The sequence below is a fragment of the Thamnophis sirtalis genome, unplaced genomic scaffold (assembly GCF_051295495.1).
Source record: "Thamnophis sirtalis isolate CommonGarterSnake01/CBP01778 unplaced genomic scaffold, rThaSir2_p1.2 scaffold_3, whole genome shotgun sequence".
Taxonomy (NCBI): domain Eukaryota; kingdom Metazoa; phylum Chordata; class Lepidosauria; order Squamata; family Natricidae; genus Thamnophis; species Thamnophis sirtalis.
The window spans coordinates 88,345,450-88,367,270 of NW_028261383.1; the positions used below are offsets into that span (position 1 = coordinate 88,345,450).

Here is a 21,821-nt window from a genome sequence, read left to right on the forward strand (position 1 = left end):
GTGACTATTTTTTCTTCCTTATCCTAGGAATGGATTGAATATTGCACAGGGGACATAATGTTTCTTCAGTTGGTTTTAAAAGGGCATAAAAAAGAAACAGGCCAAACCAAAACAACCTGCTTTGATTAGGTTGATAAATCATTAACCTTTATAAACTAGGATTTCCACAAAGGTTCTACATTTTCAACTTTCTGCTTTCTCTCTTGCAGCATTCTGGTGACAGATTGCATCCTGAGCCGCAGCCAGGACAAATCACCCCAGTCTGCCCCATGTACCAGTTTCAATGCTCTCCTCCAGTCCCACCACCCGGTTATCGTGGTTTTGAGGAGTGGCAGATCCGGTACCCACCACCAGCGATGGCAAATGAGCATCCTCCAGTTCAGAATTATCATCGTGTCCAACCTGTGAGTTAATAAAATGTGAAGAATCAGTGGAAGGGACTAGAAGCAATAAGAACAGCATGTAATTGCCAGGCATTTTCTTCTATCTAAAAGAAAGGGGGAAAAATGAGTAGAATTGGAATCCTCAGGTTCTCTGTCAAAATTTGTGTAGAAGGAAATACAAGAATATAAACTTCCTTATTCAACAATTGATGCTTTCTTCTATTTGCTGCCATTCATTATGAAGACCTGGGAAGTTTCTAGTAGAAAATATACAACAGAGATGTTCAAACTGTTATGAGATTGAAACACCCCTTTTCTGATTTAAAACGTCCCATCTTTAAGCATAAAGCAGTTGTCTGATGTACATATTTGTCCATTTTGGCTGAATGATATTCAGTCGTCCTCATGAGTCCCAGGAAGCATAAAACAGCCAATTTCCCATGAATATTTGAATATTCATGAAAATGAATATTTTTCATGCTTGAAATAAAGCATTTCATGCTCAAAAGAGCGGTGGAGGATTGAACTTGGAAAAAATTCAAATTGAAATGAATTGCAGCTAGTCCTCAACTTGTGAACATAAATGAACCTGGAAGTACAGTTGTAAGTCATGATTGTCATTAAGTGGGTCACCAGATGACTACACCTGATGATATGACTTTATGACTGCTAATTTTTTTGAAACGACCATTGAGAAAATGTTGTGGTCATAAAGCAAATCCATTTTAAACAATGGGTGTTTTTCCCCGGAAGCAGCAGAAAGTAAACACCAGAACCCATCAACCTCCCCTGAAAATTGGGGTCACATGACTGTGGGATGCAGCAAACAGCTGTAAACATGAGCCAGTTGCCAAGTGCCAAAAATGTGATCATTAGGAAGGGGAAGGGTGTTGCAACTATCAAAACTTCAAAATCATAAGTAGCTCTGTTGTAACTTTGAAGGGTTTCTAGGTGATCAGTCATTACCTAGTCACCTAATGAGAAGGAAGGACTCACTGGAGAAGAGCCTAATGCTGGGAAAGATTGAGGGCAAAAGAAAAAAGGGACGACAGAGAATGAGGTGGCTGGATGGAGTCACTGAAGCAGTCGGCATGAGCTTAAATGAACTCCAGAAGATGGTAGGGGACAGGAAGGCCTGGAGGAACATTGTCCATGGGGTCGCGATGGGTCAGCCATGGCTTTAGAACTAACAGCAAACCTGTACACATCTCTATTATACAGTATAGTATTGTATTTTTATTTTTATTTTTCTCTGCTTCTTATAGCCAGATTATACGTGGTTTCCGGCATGTGTTATAACACACAATCAGAACACACAAGGAGGGGATGGTGTGAAACAGTTTACCAAGGAATCTGGTAAGAGCTTTCTATTTCTTTCACGGCATACTAAAATATCTTTTTCAGTGCTGCTGTATCTAGCTCTCATTTTTAGGATCAGTTCGCTTCTTAATGGGTTCACGTGGGGAATTTTGGCATGACGGTGATATGTATATCGTTTGGAGAGTCTTCACAACTGTTTTAAATTAGATCATTATGAGTCTGTCTTTCAGACATTTCCTTGATTTGATCTCAGGGTGCTCTAAGTTCATTCTAGTTTGGTTGCGTGTTTAAATCTGGAGAGAGAAGAGCCATCACTTGTAATTCTGAGTATATACTTTTCTGCTCTTTTATAGCTACAGTGAATTCTTTAACATGTGCTTTCACATACACACAAAGGCATTCAAACTTTTCTGTATGTCAGTTATTGTATATCAGTCAAGTCATTCTGAATTCCAAAGTTGGCTTTGGAAACGAGAGTATTATTTAATAAATGAGAGAGAGGATTTGGGTGACAAATCCATTTCACCTGAAATGTTGTGTAAAGTTAGCAAGTCTTGGGTAGGAGAATTAGGGCCTTTGTAATACAGGAAATCCTCAATTTACATCCACAATTGAGCCCCAAATTTCTGTTGTTAAATGAGACACTTGTTAAATGTCTTTTGTCCCATTTTGCGGCCTTTCTTGCTACAGTTATTAAGTGAATCACTGAAGTTGTTAAGTTAGTAACCCGGCTGTTAAGTGAACCTGGTTTCCCCGTTGACTTTCCTTGTCAGAAGGTCGCAAAAGGGGATCACTTGACCCCAGGACAAAGTAACCGTTATAAAGAATGAACCAGTTGCCAAGCAACCAAATTTTTGATCACGGGACCATGGGGAGGCCGCAAAGGTTGTAACTCTGAAAAATGGTTGTACGTCACTTTTTTCGGTGCTGTTGTAACTTTAAACAGTCACTAAATGAACTGTTGTAAATTGAGGACTATCTGTAGAAGATTTGAAGATTTAATACATATGTTTGCTTTTCAGACCCTACAGGTCTCGGCTTAACTAAAGCTCAAAGACCCGTCTAACTTTGCGGTGATACGTGTAAGATGCAGAAGCAAAACAGCATCATGTGTTAATCCATCTCAACGCCTTTCCTTCTGGACATTGGTCGCCTTTATTTGCTTATTAAAAAAAGATCCACGGCACTTGGATACTTGGGGATAATAAGCAGGATTTTCTGAAACTGAACGGCTACCAAGAAGCAACCGTGACCTAGAGTTTTTTGGGAAATCTCTCTTTTTGAAATCGCCAGGTCTTGTTTACTCTCGGCATTTGATGCTCCTGCATTTAAGGATTCAGCTGTAACAGAACAACCATTGAGGCCCAGCAGTGAAGACTAGGAATTCTGGATTGACAGGACCTATGTTGAGCTGATTCTCTTACAGTCGGGCAGCTGTATATCTAGGATGTGGCAATTTTGCATTTGTTGGCTGTTGGAAGCATGCTTTGGGCCTGTACAAATTTGGGATTCAGTGTTCACCCAAGGACAGAGGGAAACAAAAAATCTTCCTGTGTTTGTCTAAATAATGTATAGGAATAAGAATGAAAGATACTTTTCCTACATTGAATGAATTATATATCTATATATATAATAGTCACATGCACATTAAAACTTGCAGTTGTCAATAAATATTTTTACCCCACTGAATGTTAATTTGAGTTGAAAACTGTTTAATACTGCTTTAATTACCCTTCTACCTACCCCTAAAATATGGCAGCCTTTTTTGCTCCGTCTTAATTGGAATAATATACCAGTTTATCGTCGCATGCATGTTGCTTAATAGAATTATATATGTTTATTTAACCTGCTCAGTGGAAAATGGCTTCAGATTTCACTTCCTTGGTTCTGTTTCATCCCATTCCTAGTTACTATTGAACCAGACTGGTGGACTAGATAGATTTGTTCCCTGATCTAACAATTCAGTTCTAATTTCCTTTTGTTAGTGAAAGGTTATCTTTGGCCTTCCCATGATTTAAGTGGGAGGCAGGTATGAAGAATGGTCTTTTTTTCCCCCAGATTACTGATCTCTTCGAGCAATCATACGAAATGCTGAACCAGTCAAGCATTTTTCAAAATGTGTAGCACTAGAAGTGACATAAATTGCTTGTTACAATTACATGCTGCTCTCAAACATGGAATATATATGCTCATTCGAAAACAGAATTCATGTTCACCAGTAAGCACATAATTGAGAAATAATGGAGTGTTTTCTTTTTCTTTATGAAATAAAGAAAAGGAAAATTAATTTCAGAATGTTCACGGTGCAAAGAAAATGCAGTGTTTGAAGAATCTGTAAAAACCTCTTTAAATAAAAACATTTTCACTGAGTTTACTTTTTGTCCCAGCTCTTTCAATTATTATAGAATAAATTGTAGGAAGATGTGAAAGAAGAGATATAATAGGATTTTTGGCCTGTCTACACTAGGGGTGTCAAAATCAATTTCATTGAAGGGCGTATCAGGGTTGTGTTTGACCTCAGAGGGCTGGGGGGGGGGGGAGGGAGCTGGCCATGGCCACGGTGGGCCTGATACAGGACCATACCTCCGTACACATGATATTATAGAGTTATAAAAATAGAGAGGCATACATTTCTGTGATTTTGGTTTTTTTTAATACTTACTTGATCTACTTGATCACCTTATGAGAAAGAGACCAGATCAAGAAATTGACTCCATAGGAAGACTAGAACTATAATTTATTGACATAGGCTATAGTAGCAGAATCCTGCAAGCCTGAAAGATAAAATATTTTAACTTTTCTTCCCTTTTATAACCTGAGTGAAGGATGGCCTCCTGCAGTATTCCAGAGGTCCCGTTTTGGGCCTGGAAGGCCTCCTGCAGTGGCCAAAACAGTTTGTGGGGGAGCCCATTTTTGCTAGCAAAGACACCGCGGGCCCAGTCCTTTGCTACTTCCAGGCTGTCCCCAAGGCCAAGATCTAAGCACTTGAGTTTGACACCCCTGGTCTACAGTCTCTAACTGGAGGCATCTTTATATAACATTTTGAGAAGTTCTAAGTATAAGTTGTCTTTATGTATTTATGCAGGCCAATATTTTACCAACTACATTCTGGTTTCAAAAAAGCTTTTGAAAAATTGTATAAAATTACCTTAACTGTTCTGACCCCCCCCCCCTCCCGGCCTGTGAATAAACCAGAACACAGGCTTGGCTGTTTGCCACTATTTAATTAATGCAATAACAAATCCTTTGGCTGAGGGCCCAGGCAACTCACGTTCAAGATAATAGGTTGGTAGCAACCCAGAAAGTTCAAATGAACCAACACAGATAATCCACATGACACGGCTAGAATACAGACAGATTTATTCAATACTAGTTTGAACGGTTGTTTCCTGCAAATGTCCCCTCCCAACGCCTCACTTATAAACCCTCTTGGGAGGGGCCCATCCACAACCACCTGTGCGTAATTATCTTCTATGAGTTTGCCTACGGAGTTGCTTGCGTTTCTCAGCCCTTCTCAATTGAGCATCAGGGACAAACTGCCTTTGATCCTCCCCACTGCTCCATGCCTCAGGTGTCTCCTGGTGGCCAAACAGCCTCTCTGGTCCCTGTTCTGAGTCTGAACCCTGCACAGGATCCTCCACATCTTCCATGGCAGACTCATATGGTTCCTCACTATCCAAGTCCATCAGCAGCTCAACGGGATCCTGCTGGGCCACAACGCTTATCTATATTCAGTTTAATAAAATGCAAGTTTTCGTGGGCAGTGCCTGGAGTTCTGTATCTGAATTTTGTTCTTATGAAATATTTTCCTTGTAGAATGCTTGTTTTTATTGCATACCTTTCAGATTGCTATGAAAGGAGACAAAGATATGTGGTATGCCCCCCCCCCAAACAATTCCGTACAATGTTGGTAAAGGGGAAGGAAAGTGTTCATACACAGCTGGATCTTTTCTTCTCTTTTAATGTGGCTATTATTATGAAAATAAATTCAAGGGAAAGCACTGCTGCCTTTTCTACCCTTAAGAATTTGTGGTTTAAATCATGAAAAAATATTTAGCTTAATATATCCCGTTTCCTTGAAAATAAGATCTCCCCAGTTAATAAGCCTAATTCGGTTTTTGAGCTAAAATAAGCCCTCCCCTGAAAATATTGCAACGCAGCAGCAGCCATGAGGTGACCACCCTTGACGCCTCCTACACCTCAAAAATAATAAGACCTCCCCCAAAATAAGGCTGACTGCTTATTTCTGGGGTTAAAAGAAAATAAGACCCTGTCTTATTTTTGGGAAAACACGGTAGTGTCTTCATACATGTGCTTTTGGTGCATGGCATCTTGGGTCCAGCATTGTGAGCTATATCAACCTAGAAATTCTCTATTCAACCCTGCAAACATGACTGCTAACAGATCTGAGCTATCAAAATCCAGAAAAACGTCTAGAAGGCTCGAAAAAAGTACAGCAGTCTATGATGTCATTTAGTGGGCATCCTGCAGCTCATATAAAGCAGTCTTTTTCAGCTTCTGCCGTTGAATATGGAATGGTTGCCTATATAGCTTATATATGTGTATGAAAGAGAGTGTGTAACTGTATACACACATCGCCTTTCCAAGAAGCAATATGATGTAGCCGACACGGTCAAACCTAAAATCTCAATTCTTTCATAATATGAAAACGGTTGCATGATGAAAGTAGTAAAATGGAGGGTTGAACTGCATTGAAAGAGAGTCTCTCACAACAGAAGTGCACTGAGAATTAACTGTTTTTATTAGGCAGTGTTTTTAGACAGACGATGTGAAGGTTAGAGAGGCTGGGATCTTGGGAATAAAAGGAAGAAATACATCTCTGCAAAGGTTGTAGTGAAGTAGCCGAATGCACTAAAGAGCTACTCCACTGCCTTACAGTCTTAGGCCAGGTCCCACTCGCAAGGAGTTTTCAGATCTAGCCGTCATTCTGATGCATTTTCCTTGCCCCAAAATCCTTTGCCCCCTATTTTCCTCCCCTGTCAGAAAGAGAGTTATTTAAGAAATTCCAGTTCATAAATTGTCCAGAAGGGGTCTCTATTCTACATTTTGAGGAAGGGAGGTAAACTGTACTTTATCCAGAGATGCCAAAAGTATTAATTTCATCTATATTAGAGGGCTCATCTTATTGTCAGTAGAACTGTGTGTAACCCAGTTGGTTAGTAAGGATCGTAGAAAGGTGAGGGCATGATTGTAGTGTTGATGCAATTTCTGTCTCTTAACAAACACAGACTTACAACAAATCTGCAGTCTTTAAGGTGTCATAAGAGACTCTTGGTTATGTGCTTGAAATCTGTTGAATAATTTTTTTTGCTAGAACCAAAATAACAAAACAATTTAACTTAACAAAATTAAGTGGGAAACCCTTAATGAATGTAGTATTTCATGTTCATCCAATGTTAAAAATGTGTTTAAATTGCTAAAAATAAACTAGATTGACTTTAATACTGTGACGCAATAGGCCAGTGTATAGCTTGTAATTTTTTTTTTTAAATAATAATTTTGTTGTCCCAAAGATGCTTTTTCAAGAGGCAACTGGACTTTCTGTTTTTTCTTTGAAGACACTTCACTTCTCAGCTGAAGAAGCTTCTTTGATGAGAAATGAAACCTCTTCAAAGAAAAAACAGAAAGTCCAGTTGCCTCTTGAAAAAGCAACTTTGGGACAACTATAACCTAGAGGACAGAAAATCACTAGATATCTTAATTTTGTTGTTTTTAAAATTTGTACAGTATATTCTGCATCAATATGTTAATAATGAAAGAGAGGAATAGTCTTCTTTAGTACCATAATATACTAGAGATGCAAAAATCAAAATATCATCTTGATCTTGTTACTCATGCTCAAATTACAGAAGTTTGAAGCAGTATCAGAAGTTACTAAAATGGTTTCCCAATACATATTGCTTCCATCCTGCTATCGTTGAGTAAACTGAGATTTTATAAAGCTATGCTTGAAAATAGGTTAAGATTAAGAATTTTGATATTAATATTTAGAATTATTAGTATGTAAATTGGCACCCTGTAAGGTAAATCCTAACAACCCTATTTTAGCTTTGAATAAAGGATATTTGGAGGTTCAGTTGTTTGGCAGAAGAAAATGAATATGTCTGGATATGTCTACAGCCTGCCTCCCCCCCGCCTGAATCCATCTTCATTTGTATGGAGTCTATCCGTTTATGTTTTTCCTCATGTATCTTATGATATCATTCTTTACAGTGGAAACATTTGTCCGGTGAAACCACCTCATCACCGGCTTTCCTTGAGGATCAACCAAAAATTTCTCAAAGTTCCACTTAATGTCATGGATCTTCATAGGTGCCCAGAAGAGTCTTGCCGGGTCACCAAAAGTTTCCACAACTGGTGGACAGGAGTTCTATAGGAAAAACAAAGTTAAATTTTTGTTAGTGTTTTTAGAATTGTATTTTTTTTCATCTTTAATCTAATGGTCATAGGCTTGGTAGCATGGAGAGAGAGATAAATTTAGAAAACTGGGAACAAAATCTATATGACAGCGTACTTTGATATTTGAGTTTCTAAGGCTTATAGTCAATATTTATTACAAAGTTACCAATACAGGAAAATATTTGTAACTCAGGGTTGAAATGAAGAGTCCTTGGTACTCTCTGAACTTGGTTGTTTTCTTGCAGACATTTTATTACCCATACAAGGTAACATCGTCAGAGATGTTATCTAGTTTGGGTAATGAGATCTCTGCAAGAAAACAACAAAGCAAAGGGAGCATCAACGATCCTTATTATGAAGTTATATATTCTATTCCAAGCTGATTTCTTGTAGCATTGTAGAATGATTCTTAAAATCCAGCTATCCCTTACTTTCTAAGCAATTCCATCTTAATTTTGGTTTGCGTAAATAACACACATATTTTGAGTTCAACATTGCTCTGTCTTGAATAATAGCAATAGCAATAGCAGTTAGACTTATATACCGCTTCATAGGGCTTTCAGCCCTCTCTAAGCGGTTTACAGAGTCAGCATATCGCCCCCACAGTCTGGGTCCTCATTTCACCCACCTCGGAAGGATGGAAGGCTGAGTCAACCTTGAGCCGGTGAGATTAGATCTGCTGAACTGCAGATAACAGTCAGCTGAAGTGGCCTGCAGTATTGCACCCTAACCACTGTGCCACCTTGGCTCTTAAGATTTAATAAGATTTTCTGCTGTATTAAGACTTCAAATTATCACAGGGGAGAAAGTTAAGTTTTTACTAATTCTCTGCAGCTCTCCAGTATCACAACACCCAGATTTTCCAGCCCTCCAGAGGAAATTTTTGGGAGAAATAAATGAAAATATGGGGAAAAAATTTCCCACTATCCATATGCCTACAGGGACATTGCATAAGTAGGTGAAATTTTAAGATTGAGGCGTTCGAAGTTTGTCCTTAATATCTTCCAAATCTTATTGTCCATCATCGGTGAAACATGCAGCCAATACAAACCTTCAGGAAGGTGTAAATTTTCTGTTCATTTTCCCCATTTACTTCAATTTTTTGAAAAAGTTGGAAATTGGGGACAAAACCTCCTCCTGGCCTGACATGTCTGGAACAAAAGAAGAACATTAATAGAATATTTCAGAGAGAATGCAGCAAGAAACGACCTACTTTGTTCTGAGGGGAACATCTCACTTCTATGTTAGAATTGATCATTTAGTGCCTTTGCCGCCAAGGGCCCTTGTATCTGCCTGTGCAGCTATTAATATGACTTTTTAGAAACCATTGCTTGGAGAAAAGTTCAAAGAGTTGCATCATGGGTAAGAAACCTGCAGTGCCCATTATTTTATGTCACAACTCTTGAAGGCCCAACAACTCACAGTATTGAAACTGTTGGCAAACTGCTGAATGTAAAAAAAAACTTTTGTAATGATGTCAAACAAAAATGACATGTTTGGTATAGTGCATCTAATCCATGACAAAGTTAAGGAACTTCCTAAAAATATGATTTGTGAAAGTATCAGCTCATCATTCTACTAATTTACCAGTCTTCAAGTATCCCCAAAATTACTCTATATAAGTGTGGCCCATGGGTACCAAATTCTCATCTATTCTTGGATGAAGCGTTCCATTGGTTGCCCAATTTTCATTAAGATGCAGAAAGGATAAATATAATGGCTGGTTCCAGACTGATAAAAGCATAAGAAAACATTGTTTAATTAACTAGCTGAAGTTCAAGTTATTAGTGAAAATACTAAGTGGCTTTCTAGTGTACAGGAAAGTAGTTCAAAAGAAAACAGAAAAGTTTCCACCTTAACTTTTGGGAGACACTGGTTTTCGATGGAAACAAATTCATTTGCCAGAATCCTACAAGCAACTCCCATCTCTTTCTTCTCAATAAGTCTTGTGAAAGAGACTGAGATGTATGCTTGGAGAATAATCATTTCTGGCTTAGGAACAGGTCAAAGAGTCTAGCAATGGGAAAGACATAGGCTACCCAAATACAAGCCCATTAGGGAATAAATGGTAAAGCCACAGAAGGAGACAACCACCTAGCTGTTGGGAAATCTGGCAAAGCTAACATAATCTTATATAAGTAGCATAGCCAGGAAGGCATTTCTTGCATAAACTCACTTTATTCCTTGAAGGATTTCAGAATTCTGTCCAGGTTCTTGTTTTCCAAATTGATTGCATGGGAAGCCTAAGATGACCAGTCGGTCAGGTCCCAGTGTAGTTTGTAGTGCATTCAGTTCTGCGAGATAAAGCAATAGGATACTTCAGCAATAGGACTCTACTTTGAACATCCTAACAGGTAATGAACGTTTTATTGAGCATTGCTGAACTTTCGGTAAGGCATTTCACACAGCCACAATCTTTGCCTTCTTAATTTGAAACGACATTTTTTTAAAATCACAGCATACAGCCTAGCAGCTCTTTTTCTCCTTGACCTGACAAATCTTCATGGTGGCTGTAAAGGAGAGGCCTAAATAGGCAATAAAGAGATGATCCATCCCTATCTTGTTCTTTCTCAAGGAAGAAAACTTTAAAAACTGTTATCTGACCATCATATGGTCAGCCGTGGTGGCACAGTGGTTAGAATGTGGTACTGCAGGCTCCTTCTGCTGACTGCCGGCTGCCAGCAGTTTGACAGTTTGTTTCTCACCAGCTCAAGGGTGACTCAGCCATCCATCCTTCCAAGGTTGGTAAAATGTGGACCCAGATTGTTGGGGGGGGGGCGGAATATGCTGACTCTGTAAACAGCTTAGAGAGGGCTGTTAACAGGAATGGGCTGCTGGGGGTTCGCAAGGGTTTGGGAGAACCTCTAGCTAAGATTCTGTGCAGTTTGGAGAACCCCCAAATCCCACTCCTGCCTGCTTATTTTACCAATAGATTGTGTTCAGGCATGAGTTGCTGCCAGCGTTACTGCTGGTTCACTTCACATGCGCTTTGCCTGTTAATTGTTCTGCACATGTGCAGAACATTACAAAATGAATAAAAAACATGCCAGCAATGGCATGGGTGACCAGAGAACCTGTTTGGGGGCATGGCTAGCCAGCCAGCCCTACTGGTTCGGCGACCCAGTCAAAATGTCCACTACCGGTTCACCCGAACCAATGTGAACTGGTAGCAACTCACCTATGATTGTGTGAGTGTGCTTCTCTTCCTAGCTCAAGTTCTTACCAAGATATTGTGCTGTGAGTCCTCAGAAAGTGGCCACATTTACAAAGAGGATATACTTCCCCACAAAATTCCGGAAGGCGATGTATTCACCAGTTATAGACAGAGCCCCGTAATCATGGGCTGATCCTTGAACTGAGTCATAGCAATCCACCTGGAAGACAATACAAGTCATAATAGTCCTACTTCCATGAGCTTTAACATCTGGTCCAGATTCCCACACCAACTCCAGTTCAGTTCAGTATCTTGTCTATAACCCAAACTCCAGCCACTGAAATGAAACAGGCTGTTCAAATTTCATCAGAAGCTTTCATCAGTAGGAAAAGCAATGTGTTGGGGCAATAACTCAATATATGTTTCCAATAATACTAATAAGATCTTCTCCTTGCAAGACAGTGAATGTGTAAAGGGCAAGAAGCACAATCTAGGAGCAGGTGGATATAAGAAACATTTCAACGTAAAGGACGAAAAAAGAGCTACAACTTCTCTCTTTCATGGAACTACTTCAGGAGGTTTCTAGTACTAAGTCAGAGGTTTAGAATAACAGAGTTGGAAGGGACCTTGGAGGTTCTCTAGTCCAACCCCCTGCTAAGGCAGGAACCCCTACACCATTTCAGACAAATGGTTGTCCAATCTCTTATTAAAAATTTCCAGTGTTGGACCATTCATGATGTCATGTTTAACTTACCAGCTATATATGTAAGATCCATGGAAAGAAAAAAGAAAAACCTTACATCAGCTTTCCTCTACTGGAGAAAAGTGTTAAACCATAATTCTCAACCATAATTCCCAAAAACCATTGTCATTATGGGAGCTGAAGTCCAAGGTATTCGGAGTGCGTCAAATTGAGAACAAACCATTCTGTCTTTAACTGCTTAATGCTTTGAAGCATAGCTTCCTGCCATGTGTAACTACAGTTAAATATAACTATAGGTTTGGAACAGTGGGGAGTTTGTACTGGTTTTACTACCAGTTTGCTCCTGCGGCTGGCTGGCTGGCTGGCTCTCTCTCTCTCTCCCTTTCTCTCTCTCTCTCTCTCTCGACACGTCTGCACATGCGCAGAAGCGTCCCGGCAAGTGGGCAGAGCCTCCCACTGCCTCCACTACTGATTCAGCCGAACCAGGAGCAACCCACCTCTGGTTTTGAAGGTCAGTAGAAATAATAGGAACAGAACTGCATTTTTTTTCTTGCGTCCTTTCTCTTCACCAAAAATAGTGGCATTTTGTTCCCATTAAAACATTTCCTTCGATAAATTGTACAGCAACCATGCACACAAATCTTTGTTCCATTTCATGCACTTTTTTTGTTTTCCTTTTACCAAATTGGCAAAATAATTGCAAACATGATCCAAAATGAATGACTAAATTTGTAATTTGAGATACCGAAAAGCTGGAACTGATGCCTCTTCATCAACATGACAGTTTTGTCTGTTAGGAAGACATTAAAATGCCTGGGAAACATTTTTGGGCACTGCATGTTCAGCCTCAGAGGAATTTCATATCTTAAAGAAGTATATTAATAAAATATGAAAATTCAGAGGCTTTGGATTAATAAAATATGAAAATTCAGAGGCTTTGGATTATTCCAGATATTTATATTCAAAAAAATTTAAAAAAATAATTAATGCATGCTGGACAAACACCATATATGTTTAATTCAGTTTTAATAAATAAGGATTAAGGTTATAAGATTGCTTAACATGCTAAGTTTGAATATTAATTTAACCTGTAGTTCCTTATTGTGTACAGTGCTTGCAGTAATGTGTGCAATATCCCTTGACATCTAGGCCTAAGAATGATGTATCTGGTATGCCCAGAAGTAGACTTTGTGACCTATGAAAAAGCTAGATCACAAAGTCAAATTTCTACGCTTCTAAAATAATATCCATTTTGGGGCCAGTGTCATGGTAAAGTGTTGGACGTTTAAGCAATCTTCAGTTAAAGGATAACTCGACAACATTCATTTTCTCTTTACTCAACCTTTGTAGTTTTACAGGCAATGTATCAGTCCGTAAATTACACAAATTAAGAAATTTTAAAACCTACAGCACATTACTTCAAGTCTCTTGTTCAGAATATTTTATTTCAATTTTTATGTAGTTTAGCAATTTTTTTTTATTTTGGGAGGGAGATTTTGGCATCTGACACTGACCAGCGGGAAAACTGAAATAATGTAAGTTGCCAGCCAAATTTCAAAGTTGCGATTTCATACTATTGCCTTGACCTAATTGTTTTTAGAGAAAGAAAAGGCACCGGTGAAAAGTATCAAGAAATAAGATTTCCTATTTTACTCTGGGAAAAATGCCAAGATGAAATTTCATTTTCTCTCTCCCTCTGTACCACTATTCTCTCCTCCCCTTCTCCCTCTCTCTTCCTCTCTCCCCCCTCCCCCCTCTCTCTCACACACACTCTTTTCAAACAATGCAAGGCAAGATCTATTTTGCTGAGCCGAGGTGGTGCAGTGGTTAGGGTGCAGTACTGCAGGCCACTTCAGCTGACTGTTATCTGCAGTTCAGCGGTTCTAATCTCACCGGCTCAAGGTTGACTCAGCCTTCCATCCTTCCGAGGTGGGTGAAATGAGGACCCAGACTGTGGGGACGATATGCTGACTCTGTAAACCGCTTAGAGAGAGCTGAAAGCCCTATGAAGCGGTATATAAGTCTAACTGCTATTGCTATTGCTTTCTTGGGCTAAAGTAAAACGTGTAGAAAAAAGTCTGAATCGGTAAATTCCCAGGATTCTACACGAACTCTTTCCTTTTCCTCCCCCCCCCCCCCATAGATCAATGGAGATTTGCAAATCAGACTCAGATCTGAAATGTGACCAAAATAATTTTTAAAATGTGAATTAACCTAAATATAAAGAAGTATTTTGTGCAGTGTGAAAAAGTAGTCATCATAATTATTTTCTTTGAGTTTCTAGTTTCTATTTTATGTTTGAGTGTTTATTTGCAAACCTAGGAAATCTTAATTATGACCAGCATTGTTTTCCTCAATAGTGAGCCTATTAGAAAACCACAGCCTAGTTTCCTATATATGGTGCTCAAGATGTTAAAGAAAGAGTTGGTAACTACATTCTTCTCTAAATAGAGCATCTAGTACTCCAGAATATACAAGTAGGCCAAAGTACATTGTTCCTAAAACATTTAAGGAATCAATAGACACTAGAAGATCCTACCTTGGCTCGATCTGGGATCGGTTGAGAATTAGGAGCACGCGGGCAAGATCTTGGTTCCTCATGTTGATGAGATAATTGAAGTCTTGTCAAAATCTGATTCAGAACCAAAGTAATAAGGCAATTTGGTAGCAAGTCATGTACACATTAAGAACAATTATAATGCATTAGCATTTCCTGTGTGTGAGGGGGTGCATATTATATCATCATTAAAGTCCATACCATCACAGTTCTAGACATGTTTACTAATTTTTTCTGAGTAATGACTGTAAGAAATTGTAATTCATGATCGACAGTTTATGAAACTTCTCAAACATTGAGACTCTCAGTATTTTTTCCCAGCTGAGTGTATATGTTAGACTCTACCATGAGTTGCAAACTCATCTTTGTATATTCAAGGGTAATGTCATTATTGTATATCATGTATATATCCACCAGTGGTGGGTTCCGGATCCCATTGCAACCAGTACGGTTGCAATGGGGCCCGGTGTCCTCCACATGAACGCATGCAGTGCGCATGTGTGCAGCGCGCACATGCGTCCTATCTTCCAGCGATGCCTCTGTGAACCTCCGTGACACTCTGGCTGCTCAGCGGAGCAGTGTGCAGGTGCTGTATGTGCTGTGCACAGAAGCGCCGAAAAGTTTAAAGACAGGTAAGGATGACAGGTGAGTGGGTGGTCTCTCCGGAGCACCGTACCGAAACCGGTGCTCCGGGCAGGTCCTGGTACGTCCAAACCGGGGCCTACCGCCTACAACCCACCACTGATATCCACCCAACTTTGGTGCCACCCAGAGAGGCAGATTGGTAGAAATGTGGGAAAGTACAGCGCAACCTGGATCGAAGAACGCCAGTTAGCCCCACAGTTCTTCTTTTCACTCTTCTTTATGAAATGATACTTTGATTTTTTTTTAAAAAAAATTCAGGTGACAAAAAAAGAAATCAAGTATAACAATTAGAAGAAGGAAAATATGTTATACATATACGTTGTCCTTGACTTACAATAGATCATTTACGGACTTTTCAAAGTTACAACGGCATTGAAAACAGTGGCATATGACCATTTTTCACACTTACGACCTTTGCAACAGCCTCATAGTCACATGATCAGAATTCAGACGCTTGGCAACTGACTCATATTTATGACGGTTGCAGTGTTCTGGGATCACGTGATCACCTTTTGTCATCTTCCTACAAACTAATTCAATGTGGAAGTCAGATTCACTTAACAATTGTGTTATTAACTTACCAACTGCAGTGATTCACTTAACAACTGTGGCAGGAAAGGTCGTAAAGTGGGGCAAAATTCATTTTAAAAGATGTCTCGCTTAGCAACAGAAATGCTGAGCAGAATTGCAGTCGTAAGTCGACAACTAGTTGTATGTGTAAGGGTGGGCGATAGATTTGGAAAGGTTCAAATTTATATTCCAAAGAAGTAATAATCATGTTCTTAGCCCAATCCTAAGTACTTGAACAACTAAAAAAAATTCCAGGTAATTCAGGAAAAATATGCTATAACAAAAGTGTTATCCTTGAATATGCCACAAAACTTTTGAGATGTTAATTCTGTTCTCACATAGATTTTACTGCTTAAAACTGGAGCCCGAATCTTATTAAAGAATTCTGGCTCCAGAGGACCTGTTTATGCACTCTGAGAATGCAATATTTTACCTGCCAGTTTATGTACTCTGAGAATATAATATTTCACTTGCTAGAAGGCTGGCTGAGGGGTTCTGGGAGTTGAAGTCCGTGCATATTAATGCTACTGAGTTTGAGAAACACTAGTTTACATGATAGATCAGCCATTAAACTTCCTCTGTCAGCATTGGCAGCTTTCACTGCTCTCCTGACCTCAGCACAGTCACAATGTTTGCCAGAGTTTGCCTCTGCAAATAACACACCTCTTGGTGTAAACAAGTCCCCTGAGGATGATCTTGTCCACTGTGCTAAATGCAGGTGGCCACGTAGAAGAGTTGTTCCACCATATTTGTTTTGCTAATTGCAGCACACTCCTGGAATAGTTTTCTTTTTCCCTTTGCCTGACCAGAGAGCTCTTTAGTTCTGAGTTCCTTTCTTATTTCCAGGGTTTCCCTTTCTCTGCTTGGACAGGTAGGGCAAAGCCATTGAGAAAGATGCCTCCATCTTTGCTTTCCCATCATCATGCTGAATTGTACTTTTGAAAGAAAAAAAAATGACTTCATTTATTTCACAACCACCCTGCGAGGTAGAGCGCTAGCCTTTCACGTTACGCAAAAGTGTATTTGCAGCCCAGGTTTACCTGGTGCTTGGGCCAGCAGCAGCAGCAGAGCCTTAATCTTAAATGAAATTTACAAGATTGCCTTTATTTCATCAGTGCACGTATCTTCCGTCTTGTTGAAACAAGCCTGCTGAGGTCACAAACTGCTTTCATGGTAGCCAACAGATGAAAATGTCAGGGGTGAAAGGACGGCAGGCTAAACCACTGTTAGACAAACACCCTCATTACCTTTCATGGTTGTTGGGGAGCTGCTGGTTCATGCTGGGAGAAATAACCCTTTTTATGCTTTGATGTAGTCTGACAGTAGAGCTTCAAACGTCGGTCTTATTGTAGTAAATAAATGCCAGCCCCCAGATACACTTGGTTGCAATAGACAATACAATAACAACGCTGAAATAAAATAATGCCAGTTGGCTAAGCTAAATTAGGATTCATCTCAGTCTTTCTCTTCCTAATAGCGTGACTCTGGAGGAGTCGTTTAACCCTCGTTTAACCAGTTCGGATGGACTGCTAGTAGCTATAGATTCCTAAGATGTCTGCATCATTACTCTTATCCCAAATACTGTAAACCTCTGGGTCTGCAGGCAAAAAGACATAAAACCAGAATGCATCACCTGTCTGGTCTGATGATATCTTTCTTCTATACAATTCAGGCACCTCCCTCCTTGAAACAGCGCTATGATGTCTTACCTCTTGTTGTCCTTGCCCCCAGTTGGGCTGAAATAAACCAGCCAAGAGCAAAGAGAGGATCCAGGGTCCTTTCAGTCTGCCCTTCATGGCTGGGAAGCAAGAGGGACGGGGCTCCTGCACCCCTTGCCTGGCCTCGCTTCCACAAAAATCTGGGTTGCTGCTTGCTGTAGATGCTCTTTGTGTTTCTCCCGCTTTCTCTCTGTGTCAACACATTATCACCTTTCAGCTCAACAGCTAGTATAAAAAGGATGAAGCTAAGTATGGGTAGCCAATCATGAAGCAGCAGGGACGAGGGCTGGTCCTTTTGATATTAACTATGTGGCTTCTGGGCTCCAGCATTCCTTAAAGTCTGAGGTGACAAATGTTGCTCAGATCCTTGAGACTAATCCTTAAGATTAAATTCCTGTAAATTGGAATTAATGCTTCATTCAACAAGTGGCACTGAATTAAAGAGAAAATCTGAGAACAGAGCATGTTCCAAAGGGTCATTTAGAAGATGGTCTTTAGAATAAAACGACTCTGAAATTTGTTGGCAAAAGAAAATCATACCATGGATCTCTTCTGCTGAAACTGAATAAGGTAGTCCTCAATTTACGATCACAATTAAGCCCAAAATTTCTGTTGCTAAGCGAGACATTTGTTAATTGAGTTTTGCCCCATCTTACGAGCTTTCTTGTGTTATCTGTTGAGTAAATCACTGAAGTTGTTAAGTTAGTCACACAGTTGTTAAATGAATCTGGCTTCTCCATTGACTTTGCTTGTCGGAAATGTGATCACATGACCCCGGGACACTGTGACCGCCATAAATATGAACCAGCCACCAAGCATCTGAATTTTGATCACGTGAGCATGGGGATGCTGCAATAGCTGTAACTGTGAAAAATGGTCATAAGTCACTTTTTTTCCAGCACCATTGTAATTTTTAACGGTCACTATATGAACTGTTGTAAATCAAGGACTACTTGCATCATGTATCTTCTAAATAGGAATACACAGCATTGAACTTAGTGGAACGGTTATTGAGGAGGAGAATTGTGCAGAGGCAAATGAGGGATATTTTTATTCTCACGCTTCTTTTATTAAAAATCAGGTGTGCATTTAGATACACCATGTGTGTCCAGTATTCCCTAACTGGACTTGGCTGCAGCAGTGGAAATTGTAGTCCAAAATGTCAAAAAAAGAGACTTAGTTTGGGGAACGATGGGAATTTGTTTGAAGCCAATGAGATGCAATAGACATTGGAGTGGGTTGGGTAAAAGTCTCTTTCAGCCGTAGAAGTTCATTTGGTAAATTTGGGCTATTCTTTTCATCCCAACCCACCTCACAGGATTGTTGTTATAAAGAAATTTGGTGCAGGAATGTAATATTTGTTGCTTTGAGGCAGGAAATAATTCTAATAAATAAAAAAGAACCAGACCAAGTCATACAATTTACATCTAAATTGCCGTTTCAAGTGGCATAATTCACAAAACCAGATCTAGAAATCTTTTAGGCACGACCAATAGATTTCCTATCAAATTCCACAATGTTCCAGGACAGCACTATGAATTCTAGCCAAGTCAAACTTACAGTTGGCATTTAACTGTAATTAAAGTGCTCAGAAAGATGCTCATCGTACTGTCTAGTGATCAGTACCACTACATATCATTTTTCCATTATAAAATTAAGGAATTGTTGGAAGGAAAATCCATCTAGTTCAGTTCCAATCCAGGAGAAAGGCGCTGGAAACAAAATGGAGGCTGGAGGTTGATTGAAAAGGAAGTCCATTTATTAGTGAACAGAACCACCAGGGTTCTGGGGCAGCTCACAAAATGGAGTTGAGAGTGGGTGGATTTTATACCTTGTTGGGGCTTTATATTTGAGCTTCCTGTTCCTGTGCAAGAACATGTCCTTTAATATTCTATTGGCTGTTGTCAGATTCCTATGGGATCATGTAGGGGCTATGTAGGGGGTCATAGCTGGCTCTATAGGCAAAAGAGGGAATGCAAATCCTAGGTGCTTGTCTGAGCTAATCTGGTCAACCTCTGGCTTATTGTTTATCTGAGCTCCCAGGTTTCTGTGACTTTGAAGTTTGGACTGCTCTGAGAGTGGTGCAATGAAGGGGCTTGTGTTCTGAAAGGGTGTTGGGCAATTCCTATTTTGGCTAATGGCTTTTGTCCTGTGTTGGAGGTTGGGGGAGAGCCTGCTTTATAATCCCACCATTCTGCCAAGGGGTTTTGAAATAGCCTGTCTTGAATGGAGTATCTGCAGTATTTGCTTTGGAGCATATACTGGACAATAGAGCTGTCTAGATACTTGTCTTTCTCTTTCAATAAGCTTTTTATCTCTTAAGTGCTGGCATCTGCTGTGGGCCAGTAAGAAAGACTTGGGGGCTGCTTTCTGCTTCTAACACATATTTTTTTCCATTTCTCCTTTAGGGAAATATAATATTCTGCCTTTTTAAATATTTCCCAAAATATTTCATTTTTCTGAGGTGGGGTGGGACTTCCCACAGAATCATAGAATTGGAAGAGATCATTGAGTCCAATGAACCTCTTAGAAATGTACAATGTCTCTTGCTCTTACTTGGTGTGTTTTTTTTTACCTCTAAAATTCAAATAGAATGTGCCTTCCTGTATCTTAAAACAATTGTTCTCTGTCCTGTTCTCTGGAATGAAAGAGAACAGGTTTTGGCCTATTTTTTGTGTGACATTCTGTCAGATCTACCACTCTCTTGGAGACATCGGTTCCCTGAGCCTTATGGAAACCTTTAGAAGAACACAAAAATAGTCCAGGATGATTTCTCATGCTATTCATAGATGCAGAAGTAAAACAAACACCTGTTTGCCACATACATCCAAAGCTTGAAATGAAGGTTTAACTTCCATCCCTCCTAATGATCTTGCTTAATGTCCCTGCCTCTGTTCTGCTTCTATTAGTATGGAACCAGTTATCCTAATAAACATTATAAAGGAGAGAAGGATATAATTTAATTCATTATTTTCTCAGTTTTTTAATACGTAATTTTCCGCATTTATCCAATAGAAGAAAACCTACTTAACCATTTCTCATGAACAGGACTTAATAGAACAATTCCTCAAAAAAAAATGCAGTGGAGATTGCCAGGGAAGCAATCGTGAACTAAAGACAATTCACTGAGAGCAGTGCTGATGACCACTGCGGAATGAAGAGCCAGTGAATGGCTTCTGAGAATTCCCCTCTGGACAAGAGAGGACTCAGGATGGCCCACATGCATTCCATGCAGTAGCTCCCTGGGAAAATACTGCAATGTAGTGGTTTAAGGGTCTGGGAGCTGAGGGATGACCATCTTGTTCCTTGTTCCATCTGGTGCTTTTATGGCTACAAGATTCACATACTTCCTTTCTTAATAACTTCTGCAAATTGCTTGCTAACTGGTTTTTGGTTGTTAGGAACCTTCCAAATGGCAAACTGCATTACATTCTGTGAGTCTCTTTTTTAGTGAAAGAAGTTTTATGCAAGTTCACGGACTTAAAAATTTTTATTTTGAATAAACAGGGAAAAGGTGATTATAGTGCTGACTTTGGAAAGCTATATACAAACTATGGGGATGGATCTGAAATATGATTTTGAAAAATTAAAATAATTCTTCCTGTGGGAAAAGTGATAGTTTAGAATTCTATTGAAAAAATAAATAAAGATTTTGAAATTGTATTTTCCTGTGAGAAAATGCTGTTGATTAGGGGATAAAAACCCAGATAAGATTGGACTTTGAAGGTTGTACACTAGTGGGAACAGTCAGAAATAAAGATTAAGTAAAGGAGAAGAGACCCATTAATATAGAATAGGGCACAATATAATTTTGAATGAATTTAGGGATATATGGGAACAGTGCACTCAGAAGTTACCCTTAAGATTGTCTGCTATCATAAAACTGGATTTAAAAGATGTTATAGAAGGGGAACACATTTTACTAGATAAGACAGAGGTTGAGGCTGATTTAAATTGAATTTAAAAATTACAGGTTACAAGAACTATATAGATAAATAAGTTACAATGGATATTTAAATTAAATTGGTTGATTTCTTAATAATTAAAAGGAGTATATGAATATTCAAGCCAGAAGAGTGACTGGGATAACTTTATTATTGTGGATTTATAAAAGAGATGTCTCAAAGGTTTGAAGGGTATTTTGGAAACAAATGAAAAGAAAATGAAAAGAAATCAAAAGCGGTTGTTTTCACAATTAAGTGAATTGTTCTATTAAGTACTGAAAATCTTTAGCAGAAGCCAATGAAATGAATACTCTTCCTTCCCAAATTCCCTACTTGATAAACCTGATCTACTTCCCTCTGCCCTCCTGTGCCCCGAAATTGGCAGGGCAATAAAATTTAAATATGAT

At 39.3% G+C, this 21,821-nt stretch overlaps 2 protein-coding genes across 6 annotated transcripts in view; one reads left to right on the top strand and one right to left on the bottom strand.

Annotated features, from left to right (window-relative positions):
* TNIP1 (TNFAIP3 interacting protein 1) overlaps window positions 1-4,077 on the top strand; it is a 69,669-nt gene extending 65,592 nt beyond the window's left edge. For all 5 annotated transcript variants that reach the window (XM_087709433.1, XM_087709436.1, XM_087709434.1 and 2 more), the window contains 3 exons: window positions 210-404; window positions 1,649-1,739; window positions 2,726-4,077. In XM_087709433.1, coding sequence (XP_087565559.1) covers window positions 210-404; window positions 1,649-1,739; window positions 2,726-2,769 — 330 coding nt within the window. In that variant the 3' untranslated portion in view covers window positions 2,770-4,077. The remainder of the gene's footprint in view (window positions 1-209; window positions 405-1,648; window positions 1,740-2,725) is intronic.
* Window positions 4,078-6,442: 2,365 nt separating this feature from the next.
* Window positions 6,443-17,688, bottom strand: GPX3 (glutathione peroxidase 3). The gene is made up of 6 exons (XM_014058799.2): window positions 17,462-17,688; window positions 14,520-14,612; window positions 11,347-11,497; window positions 10,300-10,417; window positions 9,175-9,274; window positions 6,443-8,094 (listed from the first exon to the last, which is right to left on the bottom strand). Exons 1-6 carry the CDS (start codon window positions 17,546-17,548, stop codon window positions 7,888-7,890), a joined length of 756 nt encoding a protein of 251 aa, XP_013914274.2. The 5' UTR covers window positions 17,549-17,688; the 3' UTR covers window positions 6,443-7,887.
* Window positions 17,689-21,821: the final 4,133 nt, after the last annotated feature.